Source organism: Dunckerocampus dactyliophorus, chromosome 9, assembly GCF_027744805.1.
Source record: "Dunckerocampus dactyliophorus isolate RoL2022-P2 chromosome 9, RoL_Ddac_1.1, whole genome shotgun sequence".
NCBI lineage: Eukaryota > Metazoa > Chordata > Actinopteri > Syngnathiformes > Syngnathidae > Dunckerocampus > Dunckerocampus dactyliophorus.
The window spans coordinates 14,014,097-14,032,245 of record NC_072827.1 but is presented as its reverse complement, the minus strand read 5'-3'; the positions used below and the strand labels follow the sequence as shown (position 1 = coordinate 14,032,245).

At 39.6% G+C, this 18,149-nt stretch overlaps 1 protein-coding gene across 2 annotated transcripts in view; it reads left to right on the top strand.

Annotated features, from left to right (window-relative positions):
• Positions 1–18,149, top strand: part of nrp2b (neuropilin 2b) — a 123,502-nt gene that overhangs the window by 34,424 nt on the left and 70,929 nt on the right. For both annotated transcript variants that reach the window (XM_054786938.1, XM_054786939.1), the window contains exons 3-6: positions 2,533–2,714; positions 10,845–11,072; positions 16,234–16,389; positions 16,465–16,634. In XM_054786938.1, coding sequence (XP_054642913.1) covers positions 2,533–2,714; positions 10,845–11,072; positions 16,234–16,389; positions 16,465–16,634 — 736 coding nt within the window. The remainder of the gene's footprint in view (positions 1–2,532; positions 2,715–10,844; positions 11,073–16,233; positions 16,390–16,464; positions 16,635–18,149) is intronic.

The following is an 18,149-nucleotide window of genomic DNA, read 5'->3' as shown; positions in this document are numbered from 1 at the left end:
AGTACCTTGATGTCTTTGACAGCAAGTACTTTAGCTTCCTCCGGTGCTCCCTTGAACTTGATGTAGATTTTGCAGTTGGCACGCCAAGTGCCTTGAATTTCACCCCCACTTCCTTAAGTTGCAAGCTTTCTTGGCGATGCCGGCGTTTGGTTTTGTCAGATGCTCACTGATGTACTGTAGATGTACTTGGCGATGCCGGCGTTTGGTTTTGTCAGATGCTCACTGATGTACTGTAGATGTTTCTTTCAGCTTGTTTCTCTGCCACAGTGGTAAAAAGAGGAACACACCCAACAACATGATATATATACATATATACATTTATAACCATGAAAAAGAAAGAAATGAAAGAAAGACGAGGATGATGGAGCCGTTTCACACAAACACTGTATTGCGCATGTATCACCGCTGTTCCGTGCCAAGTCAACACATCGCATGATGGGACTGTGGGAGTCGGGTGACCTTTGGGAGGTTGCTCACCTGTCGAGGGCTACACACACACACACACGTAGGCACATATGTTGTGGGAGAACAAACACTGGAAAGTGTCTGTTCTTCAAATGCATATTTGGTGAGAATGCATCACCTGTTTGATCTGTCGGGATGCTTGTTATCCCACAATATATTGCATTGCCTTGTCAAGTCAGCTAATAAAGTCTGATAAATGGTCCACACAACATCTCAAAGATGTTCGTGTGTGTTTCTGCTGAGTTCATCACGGTTGTGGTGGGGTGAATCTAATTTTAAAATATCAGTTTCTATTGTATGTAAAGCAAATCAATAACTCAAACACAACACAATATTTTCCGCATTTTCCATCAATTAATTCACTATAATGGCATTAAAGTAGATCTTCTTTTTGAGTTTCTTTTCTGATGAATTGTTAAGTGTTCACTGAATTGCACTAAAAAGCTCAGTAGAAGAGCAATTAACATGACTGTGGTCAGAGCTGATCGATAAAGTGGATAAAGGCGTGCAAATAGACTCCAAGTGCACTTATTCCCCCGTTAAGTCTCCCACTGAAAATTGAATTAAGTCAGAATCAAACTCAATTACTTTTTAAAACTTTATTATTATTAGTAGTAGTCGTAGTATTTTTACCAGAACACTATTTTGGGGGTAAAGAGGTGGCCAGTTGGTTGTTGTCCAGACACAGCGGCAACACTCCTGCTGTGCGTCTGGACACGGAGCCAAACATTTGTGGTCAGAGGACATCAAAGAAAGAGAATGAAAATAGATTTTTTTTTTTGTGGATGGTGACAGCCAGACATCCTGCTGATGTTTGCAATGAATGAATTACATTACACTTTTTTTAAATGCCACTTTGTGTGTTTAGGCATTGATACAAACAATAAATTCACCCATCCATCCATTTTCTTCCGCTTATCCGGGTCCGGGTCGAAGGGGAAGCAGTCTCAGTAGAGAAGCCCAGACTTCCCAGTCCCCAGAATGCCTCACCAGGGAGGCGTCCAGGAGGCATCCGGACTAGATGCCTGAGCCACCTCAATAACCAAGCCACCTCCGAGCCACAATAAATTCACGAACAATTATTTCAATTAGAAACAGAGTGTATTTTTTCACATATAGTGGTTTCTTAGTAATTTAACGAAATCCAAAATGTATGAAAACCGAGGCAATTTTTCCCATAGAAATTCATGTACATCCAATTAATCCAGAAACACAAAAAACATGCAGTTTTATGCAGTAAAATAATTATAAATACCAAATGGATGGAAATTATTGCTGAATCGTTTTCCCGTACATCCTGGTGAAATGGAACGGGTGTTTGGGTGCTCAATTTTGCAGAATAATACTTTACCAGGCAAACGGACTAGTTTTTTTTTTACATGCAATACGTTAAGATTAACGATACGATAATTTTGAGAAAAACTGGGGTGTACAAAAATTGAGATTTCAATTTAATTGAGAGATTTGCCTGACAAAAGAGGAACACAGAATATGCCTAACCCTAGATTCACCCATCCATCCATCCATTTTCTGTTTCACTTATCCTCACTATAACCCAAAATCATTTTAGAAATAAATAAATCTTTTCTTCAGTCGAAAAAATATAGGTTGAACACCATAATATTGTATATAGCATTTTAAAGAATATTTCTTATTAAAGTTTTGCACTAAAGTACATGTGTGATTATGTAATTATTCTGATTATTATAAAATAAATACAAACAAAGTACAGTACATGTGGAAAACCTATTTTGTGAGCCCCCACTGTAAAGATACATAAATTTGTGCTGTACTGTAGTTACTGTATATATTTTACATTGCCATTCATTATGCAGTGTTTAAATTATGTGTCGCCTCCTGCAGCTGTAATAACACCGACAGTGTTGCTGACTGAAGAGCTTACATTCAAATACATTTCTGCAATTTGGAAATCTCAATCATTCATCAAATACTATATTGCACAGGCTAATATTGTTATCAGTCATGTATATTATCTGTTGTAATTACAGCCATCGCAGTGTGTCAGACTGGGGAGGCATTATTTATCCATGCGTTTGTACTTTGCAGGTATGACTATGTAGAGATCCATGATGGGAACTCAGAGTCCGCCGACTTACTGGGAAAGCACTGCAGTAACATTGCCCCAGCACCAATCATATCATCTGGACCCTCCCTGCACATCAAGTTTGTGTCGGACTACGCCCACCAAGGGGCGGGTTTCTCGCTGCGCTACGAAATCTTCAAAACTGGTAAGAAAATGCAGCACTTTGTCTTATTTAAGTTAAACCTCAGTTGTTCGATCACAAGAACATCAAAAGATGCAGTATCGTAAAAGCTCTATACTACTATGAGTTGAATAGACCAGGTACATCTGCTATCCACTAAAAGAACTGAATTGATTTTTTTGTTAAGTCTGTCTTAAACATATTCATACTTGAATGCTGTACTTTCGAGTCTGACATAGATTACAACAAAAGAATTCCCGCACAGTCACATTTAGCATTCGTAACACCGCACATTTGTGGATTTTTGGTTAAAAAAAAAAGAAAAAATGAAATGTGGGGATAGAGCTATATACACTCAAGTCAGAGTCAAATCTCAAAGGTTAGATGTGAACGCTCCGATGAAACTCTCGTCTTTTGCTTCTTTCACAAAGCCATTTTTTTGTGGAAACATTTGGAATATGTGGACATTTTCTGGCTTCTGAGGAAGAACCAGAGTTGTAATAGCGGAAAGCTGAGACTATGGTGTAATCTCAACAGTGTTACTTTTCATACCCTGTTTTGGTAAAAGCAATTGTCGGTATTCTACAAGTATTGTATAGGTCACACCAGTTGCTAGTTATCTTAGCATGACAACCAGTCTTGCTGTGTGAAAGAATAGCAATGTTCCGTGAAAGGCATGCCAGATCTATCGTTATGGCTCTTACGGGCCAATTTTGCAGGATCTCAGTGTGAAAGAGACTTTTATTTGGAGCATTTATCTCTTTAAAGAGGGGCATTTGAACTTGTGACCCCCAAATAAGTAGAAGTGAACCTTTGCAAGCAGGCTGATAGAGACCATATCACGAGTTGGCGACTAATAGGAGACCCAACATGCTTCATTAGGTGACCAGACCTCATTTGTCTCCCAGATGTCATGGGAGACAGCTAGCGGCTAAGGACCGACTCAGCACAGGACCCCTGAGACCCCTGTAGACAGTCCATGCGAGACATCCGTGCCCTTCATGGCCCTCACTCTGAGAGTTACATCTTAGTGTGTGTGATACAGCTCTCCTTCACGCTGCCATGGGTCAGCCAAATCAAGACTAACTGAGACCATGGGCGGCTAAGACACACATAGGGGCACATAGTGTTGGTCCCACAGCCATCTTGTTTTGTTCCCCCTGAAAGCATTCCTCACATGCCGGCTTAATTGAGTCCTGAGTCCTGCAACACACTGTCACACACAGGGCGAGCTGAGGTTACTAACACAACACGTGCACTTGTCCATGTTACTCACTTTCCGCCACCAGCCTGTCGGAGTTTCTACTGTGTGTTTCTTTGGCACTCAATTCACCTCAATTGACTTCAAGTCGAGTGTCAGAGATCACACATGGAGCTTTAAGCCACTCAGAGAAAAGCTGCTTTTGGCTGTTGGGAAACATAAACTGCAGTGGCGACAAGGTTTAGAACTGATCGGTGTATGATGACACGTGCTGAGTTGGCATTTTGCTGGTACTGATGTTACTGCGATTGGCTGGCGATAGGCTCCAGCATACCCCCCCGCGACCCTAATGAGGAGAAGTGGTATAGAAAATGGATGGATGGATGGATGATGTTACATGTGACTGAAAACATAAAGGTCATTTTGGACGTTAGTTTTGTAAAGGTCATTTCTTCTCCTTAGCCTCTTTGGTTCTTTGGACCACTTTGCTATTGTACCACACAATTTAAAAGATTTTCAAGTTGTATTAAAAAACGACAATATATTTGCTTACGGCACTGGACTCTAGCAACGACGAGGAAGATTGATAAAGAGCCCAAAATGACTACACAGACTCCACAGTACACAGACTCCACATAGCCGTTGCCACGCCCCTCTAGAAAGTGAAAGTTAAGTTTGTGTAGAACTGAGAGTTAAGCTTGTGTGAATGGGAACAATGCAGTCGTTAAGTGTCTCAGTATTGTCCCAGTATTTTTCCATCAGTTATATGTTAATGTATAATTGCTGGCAGCAGAACATTACAAAGGATTAGATATTAGGGCTACACTAAAATAATTTAAATATAAAAAGTTACAAGAATGGATGAATGACCAGTTCAGGGTGTACACCGACTCTCACCCGAAGTCAGCTTGGGTAGCCTCCAGCATACCCGTGACCCTTGTGAGGATAAGCGGCAGGGAAGATGGATGGATGGAATGGATGAAGGTTATCAGATAAGGTGCTGTCATACTAAAGAAGACAAACCAGCTTTATCCATTCACACTATTTAAATTTTTAGGAAGTCTTGACCTACTTTGATTGTTGTGTGTTTAATGACAAAGAATATCACACAGAATATCAAAGTAACCCCCCACATTGTTCTATTTTTCAGTATGTGGCCCTTGATAGAAAAGGTTTCGATGCCTTAAAAAGTATCCTGTAAAAACAAAGGGCAAGCACATGCGCGTTGTTGTAAATGCACCCTAATCTTGCAAAGTTGGTAAATTGTTGGCCTACTTTTACAGCAATGTTCTAACGTAGCTGTGTCAACTACATAAATAGTTTGACATCATACCAATGCCAATAACTCAACAAGGGACAGCAAGACAACTACAATGGAGGGCATCTTGCTTTTTGTGTTGTTGTCTCTTGACACTTGACTGTTTATTAGCAGAAAACAACCATTTCATGCCCAACCATTCCATATTCTTCCCTTCCTGTGACAATTCTGTAAAGATCAGTGGACTGCACTGTATCATCTATTCCAGGGGTCACCAACGTGGTGCCCGCGGGCACCAGGTAGCACCCCCACGACCACATGAGGTGCCCGCAAGCCTGCTTTTCATTCAGGTTTTCAGTTAATAATGAAAGAACAGTAGAAAGAAATGCATTCTGAAATACAAAATGTGAGTTGTAGACACCAGCATTTTTTTAATGTTCTGGTAAAACAAGCATATTCGCTTTGTTTGGGTTTAAAATAAGCTCTGAAAATAAATGTTACAAAAATGAGTAGCTCGTGGCCATTTTCATTTTGTAAAAGTAGCTCTCACAAGGAAAAACGTTGGTGACCCATGGTCTATTCATTACTGTAGCTCTGTTCTTGGTGACTCCATCGGGATAGGGTTGAGGTTGCATTATACCTACTGAAATAACGACACAAATCAGGTATTTTGGAAAGCTTTGCAACTTGTGACAATGAAAAAATGTAAAGTTGCATGCCGTAGTAAACTGAATCATATGACTTGGTGAAAGATTGTTATGGTAGAGATGTGCACAAATTTATATGGGTAGGCTTTTCTCAATGACTCTTCTAAAGTCTTCGACAGAACATAATCTTGCTTGTACAGTATGTCTGTGAAACCTTCCCTGGCAAGCAAAGCGCCATTTGGAACAGTTAAGATGCTGGAACACGGTTAACAAGATCTTGTTAACCTGGAAAGTTCAACTTAACGTCTGTTTGTGTGGGTGACTGGTTTTTATGTGTGTATGTCTTATATGCATCTTGTAGTCACATGATGAAATGTCTCAATATGCACCTGTTCATTTGCTCCCATTGCACATGTTGTGTTTACCATCCTCTGGTTTGTATTGCCAGCAGGAAGTAAAGCCTCTTCCGCTGAACGTTGGCCTGTACCAAGGCTGCCCTTTGTCACTGATTCTGTTAATAATTTTTATGGACAGAATTTTTAGGTTTAGCAGAGGGGGTCCAGTTTGGGGGCTCTCATCTCTGCTATTCGCAGATGTCGTTGCCCTGATTGTCTTCAGTGTTTACTGAGGCGGTAGCTGATTGTGAGGCTTCTGGGATGAGACTCAGCACCTCCAAATTTGAGGCCATGGTTCTCAGTCGGAAAAGGGTGGATTGGGGGTGAGGTCTTACCCTGGAGGAGTTAAAGTCTTGTTCACGAATGAGGAAAGGTTAGAGCATGAGATTGACTGACGGATCGGCGCTGCATCTGCAGTAAAGCGGTCCTGTACCGGACCGAAGAGAGAGATGAGCCAGAAGGCAAAGCTCTCTGTTTACTGGTCGATTTATGTTCCCACCCTCACCTATGGACATGAGCATTAGGTCGTCACCAAAAGAATGACATCGCGGATATACGCTGCCAAAATGATGTACTTCTATAACATGGCTGGACTCACCCTAAGAGATAGGGTGAGGAGCTCAGTCATCCAGGAGGAGCTCAGAGTAGAGACGCTGCTCCTTCACATCGAGAGGAGCCAGTTGAAGGGGCTCAGGACGCCTCCCTGGTGAGGTGTTCTGGGCATGCCCAGCCTGAAGGAGGCCCCCAGGGTAGACCTAGGACACACTGAGGAGATTATGTCTCACAGCTGGCCTGGGAACACCTTTCTGTCCTCCTGGTGGAACTGGAAGAGGAGGCCGGAGAAATCTGGACTTCCATACTGAGCGGAAGCAGAAGACACTAGATGGATGGATGGATGGATATTGTTAAAGGGCACCTATTATGCTTTTCCTCTTTTCTGACCTATAAATGTTGTTACAATGTTGTCAATGTTGCCAACGTGTCAGCACATTGTGTTTTACAGAGGTTTTTTTTTAACACGGAGTTCCATTGACATCAATGCAACCCAGACGTCCTTATATTGGCATCCCCAGCACCCCCACTCTGCTTTGTTCTGTCCACGGCGTTAGCACGTCGCCAATGGCGCCCAGGAAATGTTTGTTTGGGTGTGCCTAAAGGGGTAAGCATGAGGCACAAGTGGTTGGCTCACCTGTCAACGCCACTTCACACGGGACTGTTTTGTGAACATGGGCTAATACAAAGCTGCACTATCCGCCAAATTGTTTCTGAAGTCCGACGCCTTTCCAATGCTACTTGGTCGTGTTTAAGAGTCAGAAGACCAAGCTGTAAGTAACAATTGATCAGTGTCCTGTGTTTATTTAGTGTAAGTAATTGGACAAAAGGGGTTCAGCAGCTGTCCGGAAGTGCTTGGGAGTGTGTCCAATGACAGCGACCAATCATCGATCTGGATGTGGCTTCAGTTGCAATTGTTCACGACTACTACACAGAAAGCTAAATAGCGAGGCAACAACAGTTGCGGTTGCTCCTTCTCAGGAAAACACTACTGTTTTGGTAGAATTGTATGTCGTGAGCTCAGCCTAACTCACCTCATGAAGCAGCCTCAACAGCATAAATCGGAATTATTTTACATATTTGAAGGTTTTTACAAAAAAAATAATGCAATAATTACTTTTCCTGGTAATTAAATACATGTACGAAGGAGTAGTTCAGTTACTAGTTTGACTGCTTTTTTGGTAAAGTAGCCAACTAACTGTTTTTTGCTAATGGTAATATTCAGTAAGGATGATTTACAATGCAGTTGTTAACTCAATTACACTCAACAAAAATATAAATGCAACACTGTTATTTTGCTCCCATTTTGAACTCAAGCTGAACTCAAAGATCTAATACTTGTTCTATGTACACAAACGGTGTAATTGTCACAAATATTCTTCACAAATCAGTCGAAATCTGTGAGCATTCATAATTCATCATTCATCATCATCCATAATTGCGGTGGCCACAGTAAAAGGCCACTACAAAACATGTGTTTAACTGTTATTCAGATATTTAAACTGTGTCATGGACCCATGTTGTTGTATATATTAATGATTTGCTCCCCTGCTTTGAGTCCTTCATCCCTGAGAGAGGATGATTTTAGTGGGGGTCTCTGTCCTAATCCTTGTCTGTGCTGAAGGAGCTTGTCTGACTGTTTTTTTGTTCTGCTGACCAGACCTTCACCCTCTGAGGAGCAGTCTAGTCTGTCTTATTGTCTTACTTTTTCATATATGTCTCTGAAATACGTGCATACACACGTACATATATAAAAATGCATACATACATACATAAAATGCATTACCACCTTTCTCAGAGAAAAAGCGTCATTGTTGGAAATGGATTGAAAAACACAAACGTGCATGAATTGAACAACAAACTGCTTGTGTTTACACCTCTGTTACTATGGTTGCTATCATAAAATTACAACCAATACAAACGAAGCTCGGACAGGGCATCCAATCAAATGCTCCTGTCTAGGCAGTGTGCCCCCAGCTGTTATTGTGACCCAGAATTCACCAGACGCACGCCCACACACTCACACATACGCATACAGTATGTATACACAGATATAGGCTGGACGGTTGCACACACATATATGTCTGCACGACATATTCATTCACACACTCACAGTACAAAGGACAAAGTACAAAATGTTATCTAGTATATCATGTTTTGCTGCGATATCGCCAAAAATAATCACCATGTGTCATGAGCCAGTCTGATATTACTAATATTATAAGTGTAAACACCATAAACAAAGTTCTGTGACTTTCCAGTTTGATAGATTAAAAAACCACACTCACACTCCTAAGCAAAATGCCTAATTAGCCTAGTCTTATTTAGAGTTTCAGTTACTAATAACATTTTACCATCCATAAAGCTTGCTGCAATGCAGCACTATTCAGATGCATTTAGTCATACCACAGTCACATTCATATATTTTGACGCCTTGTGGCAACATTTAATTACTTTGCTGTACTGTGAGTGTTACTAAGACTTTACATTTGACAAATGACTTTTACTTACTCGCAATGCAGTTGTAAACACATCTCATCTCATCACATCTCACCATCCAAACACAGGGTGGGACACTTTCCACTGTCCCCCCAGTGACTGCACATCCACAATCTACCCAGCAACACAAATCACAAGTCACACAGTGCAACAACAGCATAGGAAATGAACATGTCAAAGGCAAAGCAAGGCTAAAAAAAACAAAATGGAAAAAAACACTGATATTTTTTGCTTGTGTGTAATAATATTAAAAATTAAAAAGCAGTGACTTGGAAACAGGCGTTAACAGGAGCATGAAAGTATGGAACATATCACATGGGAAAGGAGGGCGGAAGTGTTTATGCGATGTGCATGAACTTGAAGTAATGAGAAGGGAATAAAATTGCTGCTGGCAACCAAACTGGTCAGACGACCACTCCAGACACACACACACACACACACACACACACATGCTTACAGTCACGCAGACCCACATTATTGAGGGGGTAGTGTGGGTTGTGGGAGGGGCACCCTATAAGAGTAGGTGTGTGTGCTTCTGATGTCATTGCATGCGTGAGAAGGTCATGGTATTAAAGAAAACAGACTGAAAAGTCGAACTGAATAGCTGACAGATTATGTCAATCTAGCTTGATTGTTTGCATCTTTTAGAAATAGTTGTGTGCTTTGTAAACAAACTACGACTGTAACCAAACTGAGTTTGCACCAATGTTAGGAAGAGTTTTGGTATTCACTGATTGATGGTTTTGCTTTTTTTTTATAAAAAAAAAAAAAATATATATATATATATATATATATATATATATATATATATATATATATTTAAATTACTTCACTTATTCAGCTTTTTTAGAAATAGTTGTGTACTTTGTAAGCAAACCACTATTGCGGCCAAACTGAAATTGCATTAATGTAAGGAAGAATTTTCATATTCACAAATAGTTTTTTTTCTTTGGAGCAATTTTATGTCAAATATTAAATCCAAAGTTGTTTAATTAACATTAATATTAGCATTAAATGTATGGCAATATCATATTTGACGTAGTTACCTTACTGTCAAAAATATTGTCAAATTATCTTATTCATCTTGAACCAACACCTTAAAGTCACGCATGCAAGACTACACACTCTCTTAAAGTGTTAGTGACTTTCTCTTCATTTACTTGTGTAAACATGCAAGCACAAGGGCAGGCACCCAAACAGACTGGAGGGAAATGGGTTACTATAAGAGGCTTAGACAGACTTGTGTGTGTATGTCTGGGTGTTAGACCATACACGGTCGAGTAAACTAGAATAATGGTGCTGTAGATGCCACTACATCAATTGTGTGTGAGAAGGAAGTTGTAAGGGCTCAGATTACCGTTAAAATTCTTATGAACGTGTGTGAGCTTAATACGTGTGTGTGTATAGTCAAAGCTATTAACTGGGTGACCACCCAACCATGACATGTCAACATACAGTATTTGGCAAAAAGAAGCGGCACACACCAGCTGTTACGTTTCTGTTTGAAAGACCTTTTTCAGGATGTACTTGTTTGTGCCCTCCCAGAATAATACCAGCAGTCTGAAGGTAATTATGTACTCCTATGTCTTTCTGTCTTCCTAGGTTCAGACTGCTCTAGAAACTTCACCAGTCCCTCAGGTCTCATTGAGTCTCCAGGATTCCCCGACAAATACCCCCATAACCTGGAGTGCTCCTTCATCATCATTGTGCCGCCAAGCATGGATGTGAGCCTCACTTTTCTCACCTTTGACCTGGAGAACGACCCCTTGCCTGGAGCCGAGGGGGACTGCAAGTACGACTGGCTGGAAGTTTGGGATGGACTTCCTGGAGGTGAGGCACTGGTCTGAGCCACCATTGTTGTTTCAGTTTTGACATTGTTGTAGGCATGGATACTGTTTACATATTATCCAATACCAGTGCCAAATCAGTACTTTTGAAACAGTTCCGGTGATTAAACAGGGCCCGAAGCAGTACCTTTAAAAAGGAAAACATAAAATATGACCAAAAATTATGGGTTTTTATTTTTCTGGAATTTGATGACGAGCATGTTGAACAGAACAGTAATTTCAATATTTGAATAATATAAATAAAATAATAACTAAGTATGAAATAAAATCCACAATAAATTGCCACAATGTCGTCATTTTATGTCGACAATTTAAACCAGTAGCAATAGAGAACTCAGAGAATCTGCAAAAACATGACCCGCTCTTGTTATAATATTGAAGTTCAGAATTCTGCTGTTTGTGAATGCACTTTGCATCTCCGTGACCGTAGTGGGTGGATAATGACGAAGTGTTGTGCTGCTGTTGTGGACAGCACTACAGCAGAGTGGTGGAAATTTTGGCTCTTTTGAGGGAGCTGGTTCTTTTGGCTCTGCTGCCTAAAAGAGACGGCTCTTTTGTCTGTATGGCTCCTCAGATTTTTTTTGTTGCTTAAATTGATTTCTTACCAAAATACGTGTAAAATGAATTTCTAATATATAAATCTAATTACAGTATATCAAATGTGTATTTATATGCTTAACATGGAACAGATTGCCACAAAAAACAAAATATAAAACACAAAAAGGCCCATCTCAGTTTGACAAAAAGGTCCAATATGATTGTGTGCATTATTTGTAAATTTCCAGCTATTCATAAAATAAATAAAAAAAAAAACTTAGGAAATATAAATTAAATGTGCAAAACTTAAAGAAAAAGCAAAATCCAGGTCATAGTTGTTGTTTTTTTTTAGCCAACATAGGCATTCTAAAACACAAAGTGCCTCAGCTTTTGTTTCTTGCTGCTCATTCTCCTCACGTGCGGCTTTACAGAAAAAAAAGACAAGGAAAAGAGTTCACGTTCACTTCAAAGAGCCGCCTCCTGTTGTTCACTTCAAAGAGCCGTCTCTAAGAGCCATTTTGTTCGCGATCGACACATCACTAACAGCTAGTGCCGTCTGCCAACATCTAGATATGTCTGTAAACCAACTGAAAAGCTAATAAAAAGTCCAAAAAAATGTACATCTTCGTTTCTCAGACAGAATCGTTAAATGGCGCAGTGGTAATTGATAATCTAGTAATTCTTACCAAAATGTAACATGTTCTTCTTCGGCCCTCCTATGTGGAGTCTTGTATTTTTTTTCCTACAAATTATACATATTCTAGTACTCTCACAAAGACTGTCCCATGACTCTTACACAGTGCTGTGCTGATGGTACTCCAGTCATTTCACGGTGGACTACACTTAGTGAAGTGAAATGAAGAGTGCTTCTCCCTGCCTACATCTGTATTGATTTAGGTAGAATAGCAACTATTTTAGTAGCTATGCGTTGGTAGATAAAACGCCGAGCTTCCAGGCAAAATGTTGGCACCTACCTACGAGAAAGCACATATATTTTCATGGGGAAAATAAAATAGGAGTTGCTGAGTGGAGCGAGGGGAAAAAAATGGGAGGTGAGGGGGTTAAGATATTTCTGTTCTTGCTGCTGTAACTACTGGAGAGAGTTGAGAGGGACAAATCCACAGCACATAAAGTCTGGATACAGATGAGATGGAAGAAGGGGGTGCTGTGGAATGCTTGAGTAGAGGAACTAAAGGACAGAAATGTTAAGATGAATAAGTGGGGGCTCGAAGACCTCTGGTTTGCCTCCAGGAAAAGGATGGAGTAGAAGAAAATAGAAGGATTTAGAAGAAGGCCAGATAGTCGGATTAGAAGAAGAAACATTCAACTGGGAGATAGCTAAATACAGATCCGACCCTACGCAATGTGGCACATTTGGTGAGATTTTGTATGGCACCCTACTCCATCTGCAATGTTTAACCATTGTCAAGCTACCAAGATAACGTGTCACCCCATTTACAAATTACAAATAAATACAAAACAAAATCTCAAATATAAATATTCTTACCACGCAGTTTGCACACAATAACCCTCTAAATAAGCTACATTTACACTATGCAATAACCATATACAAAAACTAATAACTACACAAAAGCTTTAAAAATATCTACATACAATATATACAAGATATGGAAAACTATGTACAAAAATTCTGAGACTTATCTGTCCAATTATTTTTAGCAATATTAATTGGGCATTGCTTTACATTTGAATCATTATGAGCTTTTCCATTTTAAGAGTTCATAGTAATGACTAGTTTTAATATAGTTATACTAAAGGTGAATTGTTGCTGATTTTTGGCACTTCCTGGAGGCCTCAGCGCCTTTGGCATATGCCTGTACAGTAATCCCTTGTTTATCGCGGTTAAATGGTTCCAGACCCAATCGTGATAATGTGAATTTTTGTGCAGTGGGATTCCTTATTTATGAATGGGATATTTTTGTAGTTAGAGCATAGAAAACCTGTTTACAACCTTATGAATATGTTGTTTTTTTACATTATTAGAGCCCTTTATGCTCATATTACCCAATATAGTAGACATAATAACAGTAAATAAGCAATTTAAAACAAAAATAAGACTTGTGCTCGTGTGTGTTGCTCTGAATGTGTTCCGGTGTTAGGGGAGTTGAGTGGTGGGCGAACAGAAAGTGACGTCAGGGGTTTTGGAGTTTCAGCTTGGCGTTGGTTACGGCCGCAACAGTAGCTTAATATGTGTGCTTATTATGAAATTATCAAAACCTGTTGTCCCTGCAATCAAGTCTGATGCTTGTGTGTCTCACCGAAAGTTACAGTAACATTACTGACACATAGTGACCAGTGTAGAATACTACATATAATTTCAACATCTTTGACGGCATCTTCTGAATGCCTTATATTTGTATTTTAGTTTATTAAGCCACTTTTATGCTTGAAAATGCTTAATCAAAGCAAAATTATGCAACAATATGCTTCAATATGCATATTTGTTTTTACTAATAATAGGCAATGTTCAACAGGCCAGTCGGCTTTGGCTAAATAAATATTTAGTATTTAATTATAATGAATTTAGTTCATTCAGTTTTATCACATTGAAACTGCACTTCTCTATTGGAACATTTTAATTGCAGATCATGCTACTCATAAATTTGCTCGTAACTTGTAAAAAAGTGAGACAGTAGTCTATTTAGCTGTATGAATATCTCTAAACATGAATATAGCACCAGAGGCAAAGAACAGTCCGTGGGATCGCACCAATTAAACAGGGCAGTTAAAAAATATCTTTCCTGTTTCATTTGAAGAGGTCTGAGTTGGAAACTTGTGGGAAAACCCAGTGAGACGACAGGAAGACTGAGGAAGGATAAAGTTGGAGGATGTTTGAAAGGAAGGAATTCCACAGGATGAGAAAAAGGTGAAGGACTTTTAGTGCGAGTTCTTCAAGAGGACAAGAGAAGCAGGAAAAGATAACGACAGGTTGATGAAGTGATGATACCAGAGCTACATAACTTGAATGTTTTGTGCTCTTGCACAATTGTAACTTTACCGAAAAGCTTTACCAATCTTAATATCATTTCATTTTCATTTCATTCAATTTCACTCCTTCCCTCTCTTCTCTTCCCCTCACCACTGTCAGGAGAAGAGTTATTACTATTGTTTGCTCAAGAGGCCTATTTCAAATATCCACCCATTCCAAAAGGAAAAAAAAAAATCAATAGCACTGATCGATTGCTGGCTGTTTTCTCATCTTCTGCCTCCTCCACAAGCTTCAACATGTGTGTGTCTGTATGTGAGGGAGCGTTCCTATGAATGTGCTATCTGGGCTCCGAACCCTTCAAAGACGTACACAGTCACACACACACGCCCTGGGGCCCGATATCATGCTTATCTGTTTGTGATGACATATATAAGTTGCTGTTTCAGAGAAGATGACAGTCGATGCATCACTTAGGTCTTTGGATGTACACACTCACACACACACTTACACAAGTGTACAGTGTAAAATCATGTGCAGCTCACACAGGGAGCAATAAATGACAGGAAGGGGAGCGGTAACATGGAAAGGTGTGGTCATCCTGATTGGAATTAGAGCGTTTGGGGGGAAGGATGTTAGCGACATGGGGTGATCAAAGAATGGCTGGAATGGTACAACTAGTATAGTATAGTCAAAAATGTCAAAAGTTACAAGAAGAAAATGATGGTTTCCTTAGGTGCTTTTTGTCCTCCCAAAAATACTACCAGTAATACAGTAGTATGATGGTAATACATGTTTCACAAAACTGCTAAATACAGTGGAACTTCGGTTTTTGAACTGAAACGTATGAAAACCGAATCTGTTTTTCCCATAAAAAATCATGTAAATCCAACTAACCCTTTCCAGATGCCCAAAATGTGAACACAAAACAGAATTGATGTATAATAATTATTGTTTTACATGTAGAAAACTAAATGAAATAATTATAAATGATGAATTAAATAGATAAATTTACATTTAACATCACTTTTGCTTGTAGTGAAGACTTGTTGGTGAACACGGTCATGAGTGGAGGGAGAAAGGGGAGGGGGCGGGAGAGTCACGTTACATTTTTTTGCAGCCGTATTATTATTATTATTTTTTTTTAAAAGCACAGATTCATCTAACACTCGTGAATATGCGGTACTCTTGAACACCTCACCACCACACAGTGCACTGTGTCTTATTAAAGGAAGGAAGGAGACAGATATGAGTTTTTCGGCATTCTATGTGAGTTCTATGAACAAGTAAGACACTCACACGGATAATAAAGATGATGAAAGGCTTCCCTAGCCGGATTCTGTCTATAGTGTCCCAACTCTAAAAGAACCACCATCCATTTTTCATACAAACTACATCACCAACATGTGGACGCTTTGTTAGGACACTCAATTCCACAGACTACTTTGTTAAACGCACTGTTTGGCCATGGAATAACCGAAACACTGTGCGAAAACCAAGACAGGTTTTTAGTAGTAACTTTCGTCGAAAACTGAATCATACAAAAACCGGGGCGTATGAAAACCGAGGTTCCACTGTATTCATTTTCTTGAATTGTCATTCTGATTAGCTGAAATAGATTTGTTCCTGGTTAAAACAGTACATTCTTTATGATTCCCAGTGGGCCCACTGATTGGTCGCTACTGCGGGACCATGGTCCCTCCCGAGATCCAATCATCCACTGGCATTCTCTCGCTGTCCTTCCACACTGACATGGCTGTGGCTAAAGACGGCTTCTCGGCTCGTTATAACATGACGCACAAGGAAGTCAGCGAGAGTAAGTCTAAAAGTTGATAAAGTCGTATTTTTGTCCTTTTTTTCAACCATTAGTAAATCTCTGCTTTTCTTGTAGCGTTCCATTGCAGTAATGCTTTTGGTATGGAATCTGGCAAGATCACTGATGAACAGATCACAGCTTCATCAAGTTTTTATGATGAAAATTGGCTGCCACATCAGGCCCGACTCAACTACAACAACAATGGATGGACACCCAATGAGGACAGCAACAGAGAATACATTCAGGTATGTCTCTATTCATTTAGCCAACGAGCCTATAATTTTGATACAGTCGTACAGTATTCCTGAAATGCACAATTGTATTCATATCAAAATAAAAACCGGAGATGGGATTGTTATTTTAGCTGCATATTTGTTCTTGTGCTGACAAGTCACACATATTAACACTCACATTGCTATATTTGTGCGAGAGTGGTGTAGTGTTATCAAGGTTTAGCAGCTCGATGCCTCGGTAAGGCATTGTTTACTGTGTTCCATCACAGTGCCAACTTTGTGCCAGCCACTTGCCAAGCCTGAGTTATGAGCTTGTCTGGTTCACGGGGGGGAAAGGGAGTGTGAGGTTCATGCACCGCTCAGACACAAATGGATTTGAAGCAGCCAACAAGGCCCTCCTTGGTAACACTCCTTCTGTAAACAATAGATTATCTTGTTGGATGTCACCTTCCTTTAGCCTCCCAAAGGTAGCTCCAGTGTTCTATTCTACATTATTTATAAGTTGTGTCCTTAATTTATAATGCATTTATAATGAAGTTTATCCCCTCTGATACCAAAGTAAACAAACACAAGGGTGTTATTCGTCCTTAAAACTCCAAATCTTAACAAATATTATTAATTTGCATAAAATCTCATGAATAAGCATCAATGTTATATAATTCAGAGTCTCTCAGTTGCCTAGGTTGTAAGTATATCCTAACCATATACAGTAGAACCTCGATTTTCATATGATTCGGTTTTAGATGAAAAAAATGATTGCCAAAAATAGGTCTTAGTTTTTGTAAGGCCAAACAGTGCGTCTGACAATCTAGTCTGTTTATTATTAATATACAATTATTTATCGTTATCATTCCACGGAACCAAGTGTCCAGTGGTTTATTTGTTCATAGGAGACACACAGAACGACAGAACTCCTGTTTCTGTCTTCTTTCTTCCTCTTATAAAGCACTGTACGCTGTGTGCTGATGAGGCGTTCAAGGGCACTCATCAGCTTTTTTTTAAAATTGCGTACAGCTGCAAAATAACCCAACTTAGGGCGAAACATGTTGCAAGTGCCAGAACAATGATAAAGTTACATGTTAGATACTGTAGATTGATTTGTCTGAAACATCAATGAAATTACAATATGTGACAACACATAATGGAGTGTTTGTCATATGAGTCCGCATTGCCTAATTACCAATATGTATTCTGCTTTTCTTGTACTTCTTTTCTTTTCTTGAGGCTGGTCCTCCCCACAGTAGGCAAGCCATGCTACATTTGGAACCACATGACACCTAAAGTCCGGATTGTTTGGCTAGTGTGAGCACTCTGATTCATACCTAAGTGTACACACTCCTCCTTGCTCGTAATTAAGGATAACCACCATCTTTCATAAATTAATTCACAAAGTCAAAACCTACAGTACACTAACTCATGTTGAATTACTTGTCGTATTATTAATGCAGTCACCCTTTATCGGACATTATAAATGATAGTTGCCACCATGCAAAACAGAAATAAAACAGAACGACTGGAAAAAAATCT